Consider the following 19,192-nt stretch of genomic DNA (forward strand, 5'->3'; position numbering starts at 1 on the left):
CACTAAGCCAATGTACTATGACACTGGAAACCTCCAGCTCCTCTGAGATGGGCAAAAGCAGCTCTAAAGGAAGCCCTTTGTCACTGAGCATTATTTGTTGTTGATGGTCTCTTCAGCAATTCCACAAGTCATTGCGCAGTGTGTTCTTAGTCTCATTGCTGCACAGTCTAATAACCAGTTAGTAGAGCTTCAAGATGGTAACAAAACTTGTCTATGTAAAGCAAGATGCTTTTCTCAACTACAGGACAGCGTTTGTGTCACTAGATTAGGATCTCTTCCTTCTGGAGAAGCTTGCTCTGCTGTACATCAGGAAATGGGAACAGTAGATCTTGAGGGTAATCACTTTTCCCCCTGCAGCACCACAAAATAGTTGGAAGGCCCTGTCTGCATCTGTTCCGTACACATCAGCTGCTTTTTGTGATGCTCAAAGTTACCTTGTTTTTCCTGCTTATGGTTGTGGTGTTCAGGGGGAAGGGGCGGGTTGGTTTTTAAGAAACAACTAACCAACCTTCTCCTTCATTTCTGACTGGTCACTTTTTCTTGCTGTGCCTACTCCCTGTTCCTTGAGGAATAACTGCCCCTGAGTTCACCTGCTGTTCAGTACCAGGCAGCAGATAGTTCTGCAATTTAAACAAGGACCATTTATTAAATGTAGTTAAACTATGCAGGTAGATAAAACATCTTTGCCCTCAAAGTAAATGTACTGGTGGCAAGTCTGACTGCAGAGAAATATTATCATGCTTCATGAATGCCATCATGAATGCTTCATGATATTTGTAAGTAATCCACATGGGGGAAAGATAACCTTGGCTGTCTTAAGAGTGATGGGTTCTAAATCAGGCATTTCCTCCTAGGAGGGATATGTAGGAGTAACTTTGGATCATTCCCCAAAACAATTTGCCTTTTACTGCTGTGGCTGAAGATAAGTAATGCTAGACGAATAAGGGCAGGCTCAGCAACCATTATGCAGCTATATGAATCCATATTTAGTAACTGGAACTACATACAGTCTCCTGTAACAAAAAGGGCACTCAGAATAGAACAGAAAAAGGTAGGGAACAGCTTCCCTGGGAGCAGGTTAGTACTCTTCCAGCTGCAAAGAGGTGGTAGTCTGTAAGGTAAGACAAAAGTGAAAATAAAATGAACTGAGGAGATAAAACCCAGTAAAATAAAAAAAGTAACTGAATTTACTGCCAAAGCACATTGTGAAGAGGAACAGTCACTGGTTGGTATTGAACAATCAGGACTGCAGGCTCAGGAAAAGAATTGCCTCATCCCCCATTAAACAGAAGCGGTCATAGTTTGTACTGAGCTACTGCCATTCTTCAGCCAGGTTACCTGCGTGCCCAAGGGAGCCTTTGACGTGGGATCTGGGAATTAAAGCTGCTTTAGATGATCAGTATTGTGCAACATTAAACCCCTTTTGGAGGGGAAACATTTGGGAATGGTTTCAGTTCTATGGGTCAGGTGATTTCTGTGTGAAATAAACGCAGAGCAGCTTGTCCAGTGAGTCTGGAGATTTGTCATTCAGTCCTTTTTACAGAGGTAAGTGCAGATTTGACTCTGCAGGATCCCTTGATGATGGGATGAACAGGAGAAAGAGTTATCAAGGTGTAACTTCAGTAGTCATTTCACTGAATTCCTGCACTGCATTTGAGTAACTTCGTTATCAAGCAGTGGTTGTCCATCACTTGAGCTAACATCTGCTACATACAGCCCAGCTCGAGTGCTTAGTCTATGATTTTTCACATTCCTTTAGAAGTCCTATGCCCTGGTACATCAAGACCATGCTGTCCTGCATAGCGTACATGCTTAGTTTAGTGGAAACTAATACAAAGAGCGCATGCCTTGGGAATTGCAGCTTAGGAATAAAAGCTTTGGAAGGTTAGAAGCAAATAAAAGCATCATGATTAAGCAAATGCTTTAAACAGTCAGGGGTTTAGCTGTCACAAAGGCACCAGCGATACCGAGGGAGGCATAACTTCTTATGCTGCCTAAATGGCAGGGATGCTGGTTCTGAGAAGATTGCTCCATACTGGTGTGGCAAATTGAGCCAAGAGTTCCCTGTGAAATGCAATACCCTAATGCAGTGTCTTCTACAGACATCTTTCCTTCAATTCCCTCTTTCTGGTGGGTTGCTCCCCCAAAAAAATGGGTTGTGAAGACAAGTAGGAGGCTGCAAGAGTCTGGAAAACAAGTCTGGTTTTCGACTCCTCTTTCAAAAGACACAGAATTACATTATTCATGACACTCCTTCATTCTCCAGCCCTTCTCTCTCATTCTAAAGCAGTCACTTAAACATCTAGTTTCATTTCTATTCCAAATGTTAAGGAGGATCTAAATGGAGAGGCCATACCACCTCACTGGCAAGTGGTGTACATTCAGGCATGGTGGTAGGAGTGAGATATAGGTTGCTTGGATCAGATTTCCTTGCTAGTGGGACTAGTTCTGCCTATCCAGGTTTCTAGGGCCATGTTGACCACACAGCCTCATCACACTGAGCATGCCAAAAGTAATCTGGGTAAAGCTCAGCCCCCCAGAAACCACTGCAATTCAGATCTCAGTTCAAACCTGTTGAAGATTCCTTCTTGTTTGCCCTGGGTCAGGGCAGTCAAGCACGCATCCCTTCTACAGCAAACCAGTCTCAGGGAACTGCATAAAGCTGAAGCCATGGACTACAGGTTGTACTACAGACTGCATGGCATTGTTATATGGGAGGGTGAAGATGAACTAGAAGCGAAAGAAGTCACTGCTTGTATTAGGAAGTGCAAATATTGCAACCTGGCTGATGGCTGCCCTGGCAGCTATGGAATGAATACCTGTGAATGACTGTTCATCCTTATCCAGTTGTTATTACGGACAGAAAACCGCCTTCAACCAAAGTACCACAAAGACTGAGAACAGTCTGTCCCTGTGCCTCATTAATTTAAAAAAACACCACACGACTTTATCTGATGATAGGAGTTAAACTCTTTATTCCATTCAGAGGCATCTGGCAAGTGGAGCTGCATTGGGGGGCACATTACAGATGAAAAATGATCCATACTTTGTGGATATTGAAATCATTTACAGTATTTACTTTCTAGCTATTCCCAAATACTCCATATTCCCAAGTTTCAATTGAAAAGAAAAACATGATTTACCATATTAAGTCTAGAAATTTAACGAGAGATGACAGTATTTAAATCAGCAGATGTAAATGCAGCACCTATTTGTAAAGTCATTTTTGTGGAAAATCATGAAGTCAGATCCTTCTCAAATGTTAAGAAAGGAACGTCGGACTGACTTAAGCCTCAACAGAAATTAAAACGCTATGACTTCTCATACTTCAGTAATTTTAAATTCATTGTAAGAACAAAAAACATTATCCTCCTAAAGGCTAGATGAAGGTCACTGTCAAAAAAGGAAAAAAAGAAACTCATTTCTCTTTGCTAAAACTACAACATAAGTTTGTGGTTTTTAAACCAATTAGTAAAGAAGAGATGCAGGAAAAAACCACTTCAGACCATTTTCAAAATTAGCTAATCTGTACAACAATGATCTTTGGGAAAATCATCTAGTCTATGTAGTAATGCCTCTATTTCAACATGAACCTAAGAGGTAGATAACAAAATGATGAAACAAATGTTTTTGCTCGTTGTGCCCCTCAAATCAGTGCAGCATGGTGATTCTGATCATCTCATGCACAAAAAACATCACAAAAAAAGGTTCAGAGGTAATAGCATGGCTCTGTCGACCACACACACAGGCGCGCGCGCGCACACTCACACACACACAGCAGTCTTTATGCACCATGTGTTGCCACATACTTAGTTTTTTCTTTTTCTTAAACTGAGGTAGACTGAAGTTTATTGTAGAAACTTGAATGTGTCACTATTACCACAATCATCATTCAAATTACATTTGGAAATTCAAAAATTTGGTAACTTTTCCTGTTATCCCTGCCTTTTGACATTTCGGTTTGTTGGTTTGTTTTTTTTTTTTTCTTCTCCTCTAATGGTTGGTTGCAGAACGTGCATAAATCCTGCTGCATCTATTATAAGCCAGGCTAGAGAGGTGGTTGGTTTTGTTTGTTTGTTTTTAAACTTGTAATAGTTTTTAAAACCTTCAAAGTGGCTTAGTGTGGCCCATAACAGCGGCTGGATATGTAAACTTAGCCTTTCATTATCTTTCTATGTGATCAAACACCGTTTGACCTTCCCCCATCGTGGTAACTGAAAGCAGTATGATGTGATCTGCAGACAGCGGAGACCCTCCTGGCCCCAAATAGGCTCCGGCAGATCAAGTGTTCTATCAAACTGAAGATGAAGCTTGCTCTTTGAACAAAATGGCAAAGTCCAAATGGGCTGCAAATGGTTAAATGTAGCATTATTAGGTAGTGATGGTCAAAGGCACAAAGGGTTCATGCATTCAATCAAGTAGCACAAAAAAAAAAATTCAGCCTCTTGCAGCCTTCTAAATTTTTTCCCCCAACCCCAGCCTCTTGCCATCACTTCCTTGTCCTGTTCCCAGTAAAGTACCGTCACAAACTTTTTCATCCCATCTTAAAAGAAAACTAAACGGCATTGCTGCTATCAGAATGTTGGCGTCATTCACTAGCTTTTGAACATTCACTGAATTTTTTTTTTCTCCTTTAAACAAATGATGGTGTTGAAGCCCTCAGCCAACCTGAGGCCCTGTTTTTTTTACCCACCTTACTCCCAGTCAGCCAGCAGCTAGAAGTGCTCTGCTATATTTTTCCCCGATAAGTCCGTAAGTACTCCTGGCTGGTGGCTGATCAAATTTTAGTCTTTTTTTTAAAAAAATAAAATGCTCAAGAACTATTAAGCTTTATAAAGTATACAAAATACCAAAAAAAAAAAAAGCAAAAAAGGAACAATTTCTCATTGAGGTACTAAATGCCTGAGGTAGTTTAGTAAAAATGCATATTTATCTTTTTATGCCCTGGCCAACACCATTCAACACTTCCCTTAGGTTATTCATGGCAGTGTTATGTAAAAATGCAACCAAATTCTTTAAAAAATGCCACTTGTTTCAACGTTGGGACTAACACTTAAACTCTTGTCGATTCCCTTGCTCTAACCCTAGCCCACCCGCAATCCCACCCGCCAAATGTGGTTGTTCTTTGACAACTGGACCTATAAGAGCAATGCCTTTTCTTTTTTTGTTCGTTTTTCTTTTTTTCTTTTCTTTTTTTTTTTTTTTTTTTTTTTTTGTTGCTGTGTGGGGTTTTTTTTGTTTGTTTTTTTTTTTTCTTTTTTACTTTTTAAACCAGTGAACTCAGAAGAGAAAGCTTCATTAAACCAAGTTCTAAAATTGTTGGGGAATAATAAGAACAATAAAAAAGACTAACGAGTTTATGTTAAATTGTGAGAATAGAACAAAAGGGAAGTGAAGGGGTCCTTATTTTTAAAGCTGGGTTTCAAAAGTTTGAGAGAGCCTAAAGAATACATTCTCAGAGACAGCGTTCAACGGTTGCCTGGTCCTCGAACAGGTGATTGGCTTGGTGGATCTTCTGCATACAACTTCAACAGGTGCTCACCACCCGTCTCTCTGTCGCACAGTCTGTCTTTGGTCTGGCATCTGTCTCTGATGGGCCATTTCCTAAACCTTTATTTCCTTCTCGGCTGAGGCTGTCCGCTTTGCAATGTTTTTTGCTGCTGTTGCTGCCTTCTTACCTGAGCCAGTATTTCCTGAATTTTTCTCTGAGCAAGCTGAAGGACAGAAAGAAGAACAAACAACCCATCATGATGCCGCGCTGCAGTGACTGCCGTCTACAACTGTGCTACTGGGAGTAAGAAAATCTGGAATAACCAAGTTCCTCATACTGACAAGATTGGTCATTTGTTAAAATACACCTGGGTTAGTCAGGATGCACAACTTAAGTTTTAATTGTTTTACTTTTTCCATCTAGCACAACTACCTGCACAGTCAGTTTTCACATCTGTAATACAGAAAGCATGAGCATAGAAAGGTGACTGCCAACATCAAGATTATTGGAGCTACAGGCTACTTCCATTTTACTCCTCTGGAGATACAAAAACACCCAATGTTTTAACAGAGAGTGGACAACTGTTTTGTACACCAGGGAATCCAGAAGGTCAGGCTAACAGGACTTACCAGCCCCCCCCCCCTCCCCCCTTCTTTCTGAACAACAAGTCACCTGTAGCAACGCATCAAAAGGAATCAGTCTAAGCTAAGAGTTAAGTGAGGGAAGAAATCTTGTGATCCTTTTCTTAATGGTATTAAATCAACAGATTGGGCGATGTGAGCAAATTGCATGTACAGATGCAATCCTTGCCAGGTGCTATGAGATACCTTTTATCCCACATCTAAATTTCAGTCCCATCACAACCTGGCTTTTCTTTTGCTTTAAAAGTTTTAGCAGTGCCAGAGCCTACATATATCAATTGGAGAATTTAAGAAGACTGTTTTACATGTGTAACAGTGCAATATTGGAATAAAACTCTCTCACAAGCACATGGGAAGCTTATTGCAGCAAGACAACTACAGGAGCCTGTCAAGCAGTGCCTTCTGTATCATAAGAGTCTTCTGTCCCTTGGCTCTGAACATGGATAGGAAAGAAAGATCATGAAAACATCAAGGCAGCACAAGTTCATTCCAGTTCCTCCTACCTGGCATGCATAGAAGTGACCAGTTATTTTCACAACCACCTGATCATTTTCATCAGGTGTCTGGTCACGAGGGACTACAACTTCTGCACTTGTCAAGTTTTGAAGCTCATTTACCTATAAATAGATAGTAGAAAGTTGTAAACAAACATATCCCACAACCACCAAACCTCAGAGATACTGCTGACCACAGAGACAACATCCTCTAAATTATGGTTTAAAAAAAGAAACTCACTAACAGAAACCATCTTTGTGCAGCAGTGTGTGCTTTGCAAGATGAGCCTTCTTGTGTCTCTAACATAAATTAGCACCCAGTTCCCTAGGTTTGTGGAAGTGTTTTAAAGACTAAATACAACACACAGAAGGTGTTAAATATACAACTTAAAAAAGCAAATAGATGCCACAGTGTTTACAGTTAAGTTTACAAGTTTAAGGTCAGAAAACTCATCCAGTGTGTAATGTAGGGGAAAAAAATGGCAAAGTATTTATATATTTTTCCTTGAAAAACCTCCACAAGATGGAGAAGTCCAAACAGATCACAGAAATATCCAGATTATTTTCAGTAGCCTATCAGCTTCCATAGTGCTAAGCAGAGGTAAAGCTGGAGTCTTTGTCCTGTTTACCCACATTTTATTTGAGAAACACATAGCAATATTCAATAAAAATTGTTCAGATGAACAACTTTTCAGAGATGTTTGCCCTTAAGCTCTTTCACCACTGCAAGTAATGAAAAAGGCCATGTTGCCTCCTGACACTTAACTTCAAGACCCCATTGCACGCAAGGATGGAGACCCAAGACTGAACCATTTCTTTGCAAGTATCAGGCAGCTGTTGACTTACAACCATATGAAAATACTGGAGTACCGGCACCTCTTCAGGACTGATGTTATTTTATGCAATAAACTAAGCCTAAGAATGCCATCAATTAAGCTGAAGCAAAAATAGAGGTTTTTATAACACTGAGGTCTGAACATGTCTTGATTTCCTACCAATTATTTAGAAGTTATGCTCTCATTCAGTTGTGACCAGAAATGCCATCTTCAGGCACAGTGGATTTGATCTTTATTAAATGAGATTAGTGAAATCTTTTGGCTAAATCTGGCATAAGTTAAGGTTCACAGAAGCAGGTCTTGAGTGGAAACATATTCACTTTAAATAGCAGAACTACATTTATATCAATAAAGCTCTGCAGATCTGACTCTGTCTATTGATTTTTGTTAAGACTATTTGCTAGAGATTGGCTTATGTTGACTCCTCAGTAGAAGAAAGCAAAGCTTAATAAGTACAGCAAAGAAAATAGTCCCACTTTAACTTAACTTCATAAGATTAGGTATTAGCTGAATGTTTAAGCCTTATACATATAGATACACTGAAATAAGAAACATAACAACACTACAAGTATTATTTCAGCTACTTACTGTTTTGCCTCCTTTACCAATAACTCTACCAGCAGCATAGGATGGCACTTTTATATGAGCCTCAAGTTTCACTTCTTCTTTAGGTCCAAAGAAATTCTCTTCTTTAAGTTTTCCATAGATTCTCCCTTGAGCCTGCAAAAGTGCTTTCAGTTAGAGAATGTGCTTACTGAAATCCAGCCAACTGCAGGGAAGTCCACAGAAAGGAGAATTCTCAGTACACAGCCCTGACAAAGTGTTTTCCCTCAAAAAATGCTATAACTATTTCTTTAAAAGAAGTCTTTGTACCAAACTAGGAAGCACCACTGCCCAACCTTAAAGACTGGATGACAAACCAGGAATCATGGAGCAGTTTCACAGCAATTATTATTATTCTGCTTTTCAGAAGAAACACAGCTTTTAAAAGAAACCATCGCGCTTCGGTAAGGAGTGGTGGAGAGAAAAACTGTCTAACTGAAGCGTTTATTACACCCAGAAACACAGAATGCAATTAATTGGCTCAGAAACCCATTCTTTTAAGGATGTTAAACTGGGAAAAAAGAGAGAAGCCACCCCCCACCCCCCACCCCCCCCAATAAGTCATGGGATAAAGCCTCCAGTTAGAGCAAACAGGTCACTTTGACAATCCATTGCAACACATTGTGTAAAAACAAACAAATCTGAGCTTGCTCAGTTTTCTAAAGTGAAAAAGCAAACTGCTGAGATCTAAACAGCACCCTGGGATCAGTATTACTCCGAGCAGCACACAGTTCCCTTCTCTGGGGAACACAAAGTGCCAAGTAGCAAGAAGAATGTCCCCTGAGACTAAGCTGATGAATCTTTGGGGATTTTTAAACACATTTATATCCTTATTCCTTGTCACTGATCAGTGAATAATCTGATAAATGTGATAAATGGTAACCAAGCTTCTACTCTGCATCTTCTAGAGGGATCAAAAGAATATTTCTATTGAGATACTAAAGAGAGATGCTCTGAAAAGACTATAAGCCTAAGACCGCAAAGCCTTTCCAGTTCAGATTCTTTGTCACCTTCTTTAAATCATGCTCACCAGCCTGTCAATGCATGCATGCTAAATCCAACCATTTTACAGGCCACTACTGTAATGGAATATGTGAAGTCCAAGAAGATTGTATGATGCGGTAATTATTTTACATAGTGGCAGATTATTTTATCTTATTTCTAGCTCATCTCCTAACAGCCTAAAATTCATACTACTCTAGAATGGGTAAGATGAAAGACATTTTGTGACCTTGGAGCTGAAAGTAACTACACAGAAAAGCCATATGAAAACTCAGTAGAACTAACACATTCTGGCACCATCAACAGCCCTAGAATCAGAGATTCTTGCTCTAGGAAAACACTTCAGAAGGGTATGCGAAGAGCAGATAGAATACTGCTCCCAGCCATCATCTTGAGCTGGAGATTTTGAAACTACTTCCAAATTTGTTAGAGACAGACAGTAACCAGCATAGCTCTTTTATTTCAATAGCAACACTTTTTGTGTGCACAACACCTTGACAACCTGCACAAGCTGAAAGGCTCAGCAGGAGAGGTACTGTAGGAAACATGCATTACTACTGAGTCATAGAACAAGGTGGGATGTTGACTTTTTTAAAGTCATAAATGTATTTCCAACATCCCAAATCTTTTGGCTCTTAAAAGAGTCTTTAAGGAAAGGAAACAATCTAATTGGGCTGCAGCTTCCTTATAGTAAAACAGTGGCTGAAGTACATTGGCTAGACTAGATTCCACTTTGCTTGCACATCTCAGGTCCAAGGCAACATGGTAATCTCTGAATACTGTTGTCACAGGTACACCTAAACTCTAGGGAGCACTGCAGCAGAGGCTGTAAACAGTGGCATATTCTCTTCCCACTGCCTAGCTAGTAATAGCACTGCATACCACAACATCCTCAGGCTACTGCAGCTGAGGAAGAGAGGGGTGCAGCCACTGCAGCTACCACAGACATGAATCAGACAGCAGAATACAATGTAGTAGGGAAAGGATGCCAAACTCACAGGCTCTGGATGACGCCACCCCTCTGAAAGCAAGTTACTTATCTGAGCAGCAGCTATTCCCGCTCTTCGAGTTGTTACGCACCCAGATTCTTGGTGCCTACCAAGCAATACCTTATGCTCAAAGACAGAGAAGACCCTTCTTAAGCAGAGTTTGAGCACTAACGAAGCTTGGCTCTGACTGTAAAGCATGCTTCACATTAACAGTGGTGATAAAAGAGAGGGCTGAATCTGTTTCTGTCCATCTAACTCAGGAGGGCGTTGCTCAAAGAGTAGTAAAAGCCTACAAGGACTGGAGCTGAAGACAGCCCCAAGGGATAACCCTTCTTCACAAGACCAGCACCACCCAGGAACATCAGCTGTCCTAGTACATTGATTTATCCTTGCAGGGAGAAGCCCAAGGGCAGAGAAGTGAACTACTGATACGGTTTTAACCAGTGTATGGGCTGCAGAAAACGGAGGTTTCCCTCCTTACATGGTCTAGGTTGAGGAGAAAAGCTGGCAAAATAACTCTGTGGGACTTCAAGTCTATCTTAGGGAAGACAAGTGAGGTCAAGCCTTTGCCCACATTAACAGTCAGGATAAGGGATAATACTCTATTATAAATCTATATAGGTTTATATATATTTATTTATAAATATATATTTATCTAAATATAGATTTATAATCTATTTTGTTCTATTACTCCTTGAGAGTAAATGGAGTGATACCTGATGGAAAGAAACATAGCCAGAATCTGACCTTGTGCTGGATCCTAGGTCACAAGAGCACCTCATACATGGAACATACCATACGGCCAAGCCTACATGCACACAGAAAACCTCAAGGAGGCAGAACTTCTAAATTACGCTTTGCCTTCAGTGGCTTCTCAAATGCATGTGATAACTGAGCAATAATCCTAAGTGCATCTAGTTCACCATTACCATTGCAAAATACCTGCCCTGATACAGCTCCAAAACTCCTAAAGGCATTTGTGAAACTGATTCTAGATATACCTGAAGTCTGTGCACCTCCTTCTTGCAAGATGTCCTGAAGCAAAAATATAAAGACAAAAACAAGAAAAGGCAAGAGAATGATGCCAGGACATGAAATCTCAAGTGACTTTCTACCTGCTCTGAGCCTTATCTGTGATGAGGCCACTGCTGCACTGAGCTGTCTGCATAATTCCTAATGTGGTCAACTCCTTTTGGGGTAACTAGATTTATCCCTTGGCACTTAAGGCAGAAGGCCACTCCAGAACTCAATTTGAACACAAATGAGATAATCACATTGAGTATCTCCTTGTAGTTGTAGTGGAAATACAATTAGAAATCTTCTATTTGTCTGTAGAGCTACCCAAAAAATATTTTCCATTTGGCACGCAACAGTAACCTGGTAAGACTCAGTCTCTCATCTTGTTGGCTTTGTTATTTCAATTAAATACACTAAACTGTATGAATTAAGACAGACTAGAAAGACTGAACTATTGTGCTTGTAAGTAAAAGGGAAAAATAGGAATGTAATATGGCCTTATTTTCATGCTAGACTTGATTCTAACCTACATGAAACTTGCACCAGTTTTCAGGTGACTAGAATGTGGCCTCTGATAGTACTGCATTACTCATTCATACGAGATACCTTTCAGAAAAAGGGGAATGAAAATTGAGTGTTTATAAAATTCTTAATAAACTGGTTCTTGGAACCAAGTGGTTTGTTTTCAGTATTCCTTACAGTCCAAAGGCCACTACAGACTGACAAGTTCTTATATGTTGCACCTTGAACTGAGCTTCTGGAGGTCCAGTGATGATAACCATTCTCAGCTTGGCATCTGGTCCTTCAGCAGGGGCAATCTGGAATAGATAAACATAGCTTTTGGTAGTTGTCTTTTGAAGGAATAGTTTAAAGCCACCTCCTCCCCATTTCAGTCTCACATTCTGTTCAAGAGTGAAAAACTATTCGTTACTGCAGTAGCTTTACACTTCAGCCATGACAGGTTTGTTCTCTTTGAAGTGCATTAATTAGCTATAATGAAATACAGAGAAATTGGCTAAACCATAAGGAAATTTACTTTTGAAAATTACAAGCATAGCTACTCATCCACATATGGCAAAACCTCACAAGCCGTTTAAGTGTGTCTATGAGTGGTGGTATATATGTAAGCCTTCAAAAAGATGAATATGGTTAGTGGACTGTGACTTTCATCCCTACCTGCTAACTTTAATAGTCTAACAGGTTTTGCTCATTAGCAAAAGTTTGCATCCGTACCCTTGAAAAAAGATCATTTTACTGTTGTACCTAATCAAATCCAAAACTGATTCAGATCCCTCTGTCCTGAGCAATGAGTTAGCAGTTTCTAAGGGGTTTCTATCTACAGATACTTATGTGACCCATATAAAAATTAAGCTCCACCAGAGCTGAGGCAGAGACGCCTGTAGGGTCTTTAGCAGTTCATGTCACCACAAAAGTAGTATCTGTGGGTGCTGTTCTTGGACTTCAGCGGCATTAAATAATTCAAGCTGGCCTCTGACATTCGGGATGAATCTTTTGTTTATCACAACTGACATTTCCATTGTTGCATCTAGTATTAAATAGCCACTGTTAAATGAGCAATATATTAAACACTACAGGATTTCAACTTAGCTGTTGGCATAGGGATGTTATTCATGTTTAACAGCTGTAGCTTATTTCAGACAAATTACCAGTCACCATGCATCATTTTCACTAAAGAATTTTGCCAACAAAAGTTTATATAGTTATTCATATTGTACCCTCAGTTGCAGAAGACATTACATACTACTTATCTGGTTTGCATATTTATTTTTCTTGCGATTTCTGCATTCCAGTTGGCTATACCTAAAAATACGTGTTCATTTTACAGCAGTACATGTATGTGACATGACGTTGTGGTAAGGGCAAGCACAGACTAAATCCCATTTATTCTTTGAAACACGACTGTTTTAGAGGGGCAAAATTTCAAGACACATTTGGAGGCAGCTGACTGAACACATCTCAGCTTGATAACTGCCATTCATGTGACATGGACACTGTAGTTTGCCTCTCAGTCAGCTCATATTTTCCTAGTGAACACCAGTACCTTTATTGAAATTTTAGGACAAGTATTTTCCATCAAGCCTTAGTTACATCTTACATGTGTTAAAATGTTCTGGAATCTTTCTTGCTTAGCTTTTATCTTAGAATGTCCTGTTCTCAGAAGCTGGAGTAAAACATAGCTGAGGGCTGTGAAAGAAACACGTAGTGACTAACATTTCAACATCTGAAGGGTCAGCGTAAGAGACTTCAGCATTAATTTTGTCTGTCTGCTCTTGGAAGGAGAAGTTATATACATACAAATAGCATCCAAGTGGTGCATTTTTAACTTCTGAGAGAAACAGTTGTACATTCCTAACCAGAAAAAAAAAGCAGTCTTCCATATGTCAAAGCCACAAGCTGACAACTTCATACACCCAAAACACTCGTTCCCCACTCCTCTGGAGACAGGAAGGGCTAATCTGAGAGTAATTTATAACCAAGGAGATCCCAATGGTTCCCAACAGGTCCCAGCACTGTAGTACAGGGTAGGCAGCAGGCAGCCCAGATATCTCTGGCCTGTCTCCTTTGCTGAATAGTTCAGTCTGCTGGAGCCCCACACCAAGCCTACATTATCAAGCAATCACCCCCAGCAAAGGGACACAACTTGAGCTCATCAGTAGTCACATGCACCTCTGAAATGATGGGCTGGGCACTGCAGACTTAACCAGAACCCCTGTGCATCTGCATTTTATCTAGCCTTACTTTGTGGCTAATGAGTTTCACCAGATCTACAAAGCTCAGCATGAGCACATAGGGATGCAAAATGTTTTCATCTGCAACAACCCAGAGCACAACTCGAAAGTTCAGTGTCATGCACAAAGACTTACTTCCTCCACAAAGCACGATTACTGCAGTTTGGCAAGTTGAAAGTTACTCAGGCAGCACTCTCTCCAACCCTTAGCTAAAAGCATATATTCCTTGATGATCACAATTTATTATTTTGTTTAAAAGTTATGATAAAGCGCAGGTGGTCAACATGAGGGAAGTTCAGAAGTTTTTAATAAGTTACTACTAACTGTTATCTTTAACACTTTCACACAGAAGCAAGCACATTGCTCCATATTGTTCTGTCAGATTACACATGAAGGTGCATTTTAATTTTTGTTGCTAAGCATGCATGCATGCAACTTCTCAATTTAGCAAGCACACCCTGCATCTGTACAATTCTGTTGACATTTAATCCTATTTCCACCAAAAACTTCTTTACTTAATTCCTACTGAAGGAACGAAAGACAACCAGAGGTTTAGCAAACTTAAGTGAATTTCAATTAATACAGGTATGTTAAATGCATTGGGTAGAGGGGTGCCAGCCAGTAGAAGCAGCCCGAGGCCACTGTTAGCCAGGTGCATAAGAAGCATGGGAAACTCCCTTTCCACTAAACCATCTTCCAAAGACCAACTAAAGAACTAGCTCGGACAGGTTCTTGGATGTCCAGATTGTTTCACATTTCTCTCTCCACCTAGCAGTACCTTCTATATGTCACTTTATAGCTACAAACTATGGGAAAGGAGAGAGAAAGAGGAAATGCACATGGTACATCACACCTCCATGCAAAATAGGTTTGATAAAGAAATCAACACCTCTTTCTTCTATTCCATTTTTTCCCATAAAATATGATTATTAGTGCTCTACTAATGAAAACCATCTGGGTAGTATAACTACTATGTAATGTACTGTTAAACAAAGGATGGAATTGGGCAACATGCCAGTTGGTTGACTGGCCAGTAAATGGATCGGCATTCTGCAAACCACACACAAGGCTCATTCATCAGGGTTCCCCAATTACTTTGCTCTGCACACTTAGATGAACATCTTCCAAGCCAAGCCTAGCCTCACTGGCTTCACCAAGCTCAACTCAGCATAGCCAGCTTCCAACCCTCTACCCTTGACCTTTGGCAGATCCTTCCCATAGCACTCACTAAACAGGCCACATCTGAGCAGAAAGAGAACTGAGAAGAAAATGTTTGACATTTTCCTGCACAGGAAACAAAAGAACTTTTTCTTTTTTAATTTAGGCCAAAACGTTATCTTTACATCATAGAACAGCAGAACTAGCTATTTACAAGAAAAATCTCAAGCATCTAGAGAAGACACTTGTAGTTACAATGACATTAGTAGCAGAAATCTAAGGCCTTCCTACAATTGCAATGGGTACTAACTCCTGTACACAGCCAAGGAGGATTTCACCAAATTTGCTAAAATTCAAACCTCTGCAAACCTTGTTCTTAGCTACACTGGGGCTGTCAACACACTAACAGCTGGATGGTAAAGCATCAGGGTGACTGAGGTAAACATGATGCTAAAGAACTGACTGACCCCACAAGCCTGGAGTTCATGGGTGATACTAAAACATACACACTTCAACATGGAACAATGTGGGCTTCACAGCCCAGACCAATCCATCTGGAACAGAGCAAGAGCAGCCACAGCAGTAGGAGATTTCACCTGTGCTGCTGTTTTTAGAAGGGGAATTTGCCTCTCCAATTTTCACTTTACTGAAAGTAAGAAGAAAGCCTTTAAGCAGTGCATCATTAAGACATAAGTCTGTTTCTAAGAAATCAAGACCACCAAAGTAGTTTTCTTTGCAGCTTATATTTCACACCTCAGGAGACGTTTGAAAACATGCTTCTAATTATCTTGTCTCAAGGAAGATTAAAAGATGATTTATAAACACATGTACCATTTATCATATCACATTCTAAGCATGGAGTGGGGGAGGACATTCACGAAAACACGGCTTGTGCAAACTTGCTGAGAGTGTCACGTAGAATAAGACAGAAAGTTAGTCAGTGTAATAATACCTTAATGGATGCGCCTGCAAAACGAGAAAGTTGTTTGATGTGCTGTCCCTGCTTGCCAATAATAGCTCCAACTGCCAAGGCTGGGATGAACAGATGAACAGTCTCAGACTCGGGCTGTTGCTGTGGGGAAGAAGGAAATATGCAGTGAATGTTTTTGAACATTACGATTCAGGCTGACAGGAAAACAGGTACTGAACAGGCATGCACGGAAACAAGGGGGAAATCTTATGATGCCCTGTGATGTCTGATTATTAAGGGCATGGCTTTTCTGGGAATCACAAAATCCACAGAACATGAAAGAACAGTTTAAGCCAAAAGAGGATTCTTTCATCTTTTATGAAATACCTGCGATTTTAACTCTAAGATCTTCAAAAAAATTATTGAGGTGTTGCTTCTTTGCGAGGTTTTTCATTCCTACCTGTCACTGGATGCTCTTCCCCATGCAAGGCTCTGCCGATGAGGCTGCTATAAAGCAGAAGGGCTACAGCCTGAGCAGGCAAACTCTTTCTAGTTTTCCCAGTTATTTTTTAATTTTGGATTGTGCTGAGAGCAGCACAAAAACCCTCAGAGTTACATCTACGCTACAATTTCCTTTGTGTGGGAGTGATCTGGAATGATAGCCAGCTTGAAAACTGCCAGCGATTCCTCCTGTGTAACATTATGCAACAGTTGGAGCCTTGGCAGCAGGCCTCAGGCAGGCTAGTAAATTAAACACCAGATTAGGCGTTCTCAAAAGCAAGAGGACCCTAACATTGTACCCACTGTGTATCAGGCACCACTGCAGCTTCCTATTGCTTTCAAGCAGACGCCCCAGCTGGAGAGAGCAGCATAACACTTGAGATCCTCTCTACGTGCTACATAGCGATGATCAAACCACAGGGTTACATATGCCACAATAAGCCATAACTATTCTACCAGAATAGCTCAGAATGAGCTCAGAAGAGCTCATCCTGGGCTAACAGATCACCGCTGAGTACCAACTATGCCACTGTACTATCAATCTATCCACTCATGTAAGGGTTACTTCTCAGAAGCATTTCACTCGAGCCCTTCTTTGAACTAGGACTCCCCCCCATTTCAAGTATTTCTTCCTCCATGTAGCCCTCTTACGTATTTTCAAAGAGGTATTTGAAGACAACACAGCCATCGTCATTCCTCACTTTCTCAGAGCCCACCATGCAGACCAGCCTGAGCATCACTGAGTGGAGCACGTTGGACCAACCATGCTCGTTGAGCTTTGCTTGCTTGTATATTTTGGTAGGGATACAGACCCACATACTGAAGCTCACTGAAGCGGCTTTTTCAGTGATATTTTCAGGAAAAGATACGCTATATGCAACACAGCAAAAAGCAGCTGCAATCCTAAAAGAAGCTCTCTCCACTTATTTTTAATTTCAGTAACTTCTTTTGAGGCGAAGCAAAGTCCTGATGCATTAACCGTAAACAAATCAGAACAAAATGCTTGTTTCCAAGTCTTACCACTTTATTTTTGGTAAACACAAGTCAACTGTTACCTCAGGGGAAACAAATTCCAGGCACAGCTCCATGTACCAGGTGAAGAAACCCCAAAATAGGATATTGAGAATAGAAACACATTCTGCTGGTTGCTTTAGGTGCTTTCAACAGTTACACAATTTAGCCTGTGTTTTCACACATACAAGGCATCAGGATTCACAGTCAGTTTAAGCTGGTTTAAGCCCACGTTTTCCCTGGATACAGGATGCAGCCCTCCACACCCACCTCCCCACTGCCCTCCTATGTGCTTTGTGGGCAGCAGGATTGCAGATCCAGCTGATTCTTAAGGTGCACAGCGGGTCCCTGACCTGAATAACCAGAGCCGCACAAGCGGCAGTCCTGGAAGGAGGGAGGAAGCAACAATAATTAGGTCAGGGCACAGGAGCACCTTTCAATCTGCCTACAGATCAGTTTAAAACGATCTCAAAAACTACGCCCTGAAACAACGTGTTAGTAATGAAAGATACCAGTCATTTCAGTGTGTGTTAAACCACTTTCCAGAAGATTACTTACTTTCTCCTCCTATTATTACAAACATTCTTTGAGCACACTCATAGTAAGCCCTTTTACATGTTCATTGTGAATCCAGCAAGATTTCCAGTAATGTGGAAACGCTACTCTAGATACACCTGGTTGATCTCATCTCTTCTGAAAACTGTTTCTAAACGGATGGAAATTCATGAGGCATTTAGGCTTCTTTCCGAATGTGTTGCAAGGACCCATATTAAGACAGCTTAGCCACCCCTTGCTCATTCATCTCCTTGACCCCTACCTCCACCAACCCTCCAGCTCCTGCAAAATGCCAGTGCCAAAGTCTTCCCTCCCAAGTGCAACTCCAGCCACCCTCTTCCAGTTTAGATTTGAGCTAACACACACGAACTCCCCAGCTAAGTCATATAGCACTGCTACAAACAAAACATGTAACTTGACTCGATTTTCAAGAATTTACACAGCTTCTACCTGAACCCACCTCCAGACATTTCTCTACCATAGAACAAATCAAACTTCATTACCTTTTTTGCAGATAGTCCCTGCCTTCCCTCCATTGCCCATCTGCCTGCAGCACAGGTTTCCTCTCCTCTTACCAAAGCTTGATTTGAAGCCACTTTCTTGGCTAGATTCAATTTACCACTGAAATTCCTTTCTGCTGCCTCACCCTTAAACGTGAAACATGGGCAGCCAAGGCAATGAAAGACAGAAGGTGTACATGTGTCTTTTCAAATGTACAGTGAGCTCACTGTAGCCCTCTCCCCCCACTCCTCCTCACAGTTTTGACTTGTTGATGCATTTCAACATTTTTCCTAAAGGACTTTACTATTATTCTGGGGAGAGGCTCTTTAATGTTAAACTTCTATTCTGGTGTAATAGTAATGGGTGTTTATTAGGGAGCAGTGGAGAATCTGTTGATACGGAACTGTGTCTACGTTGTCATTTCTCAGATTCTTGCCTGCAGAAGCACAGTGGCACATATGTATAACCAAATCCATCTCCAGTGTAACGTCATGCAGGATTTAGAGAAATTACTTCAATTTCCTTACCCACAGTGGTTCTTAACCACTCAAAAACCCACCCTGCTGGATTTGTTTTAAAGCATGAACATCAAACACAACAGCTCTTTCTTTTTCCTTCTGGCAGAAATCAAGTCTAGCTAAGGCTTTTAAGAGAGTATAACAACACCAAGTTCAATTTATTATCTGTCCACCTTCTTACCCACAATAATTTTAAAATCCTTTTGTATTTACTG

General features: G+C 40.7%; 1 protein-coding gene across 4 annotated transcripts in view; it reads right to left on the reverse strand.

Moving 5' to 3' along the window:
* Window positions 1-4,593: 4,593 nt before the first annotated feature.
* IGF2BP3 (insulin like growth factor 2 mRNA binding protein 3) overlaps window positions 4,594-19,192 on the reverse strand; it is a 115,823-nt gene continuing 101,224 nt past the window's right edge. For 3 of the 4 annotated variants that reach the window (XM_080611978.1, XM_080611976.1, XM_080611975.1), the window contains 5 exons: window positions 15,934-16,053; window positions 11,817-11,891; window positions 8,051-8,182; window positions 6,636-6,749; window positions 4,594-5,714 (listed from right to left, as the gene is read on the reverse strand). In XM_080611978.1, coding sequence (XP_080468104.1) covers window positions 5,613-5,714; window positions 6,636-6,749; window positions 8,051-8,182; window positions 11,817-11,891; window positions 15,934-16,053 — 543 coding nt within the window. In that variant the 3' untranslated portion in view covers window positions 4,594-5,612. The remainder of the gene's footprint in view (window positions 5,715-6,635; window positions 6,750-8,050; window positions 8,183-11,816; window positions 11,892-15,933; window positions 16,054-19,192) is intronic. The other variant, XM_080611977.1, reaches the window with a different exon arrangement.

This window comes from Psittacula echo (genome assembly GCF_963264785.1).
Source record: "Psittacula echo genome assembly, chromosome: 2".
NCBI lineage: Eukaryota > Metazoa > Chordata > Aves > Psittaciformes > Psittacidae > Psittacula > Psittacula echo.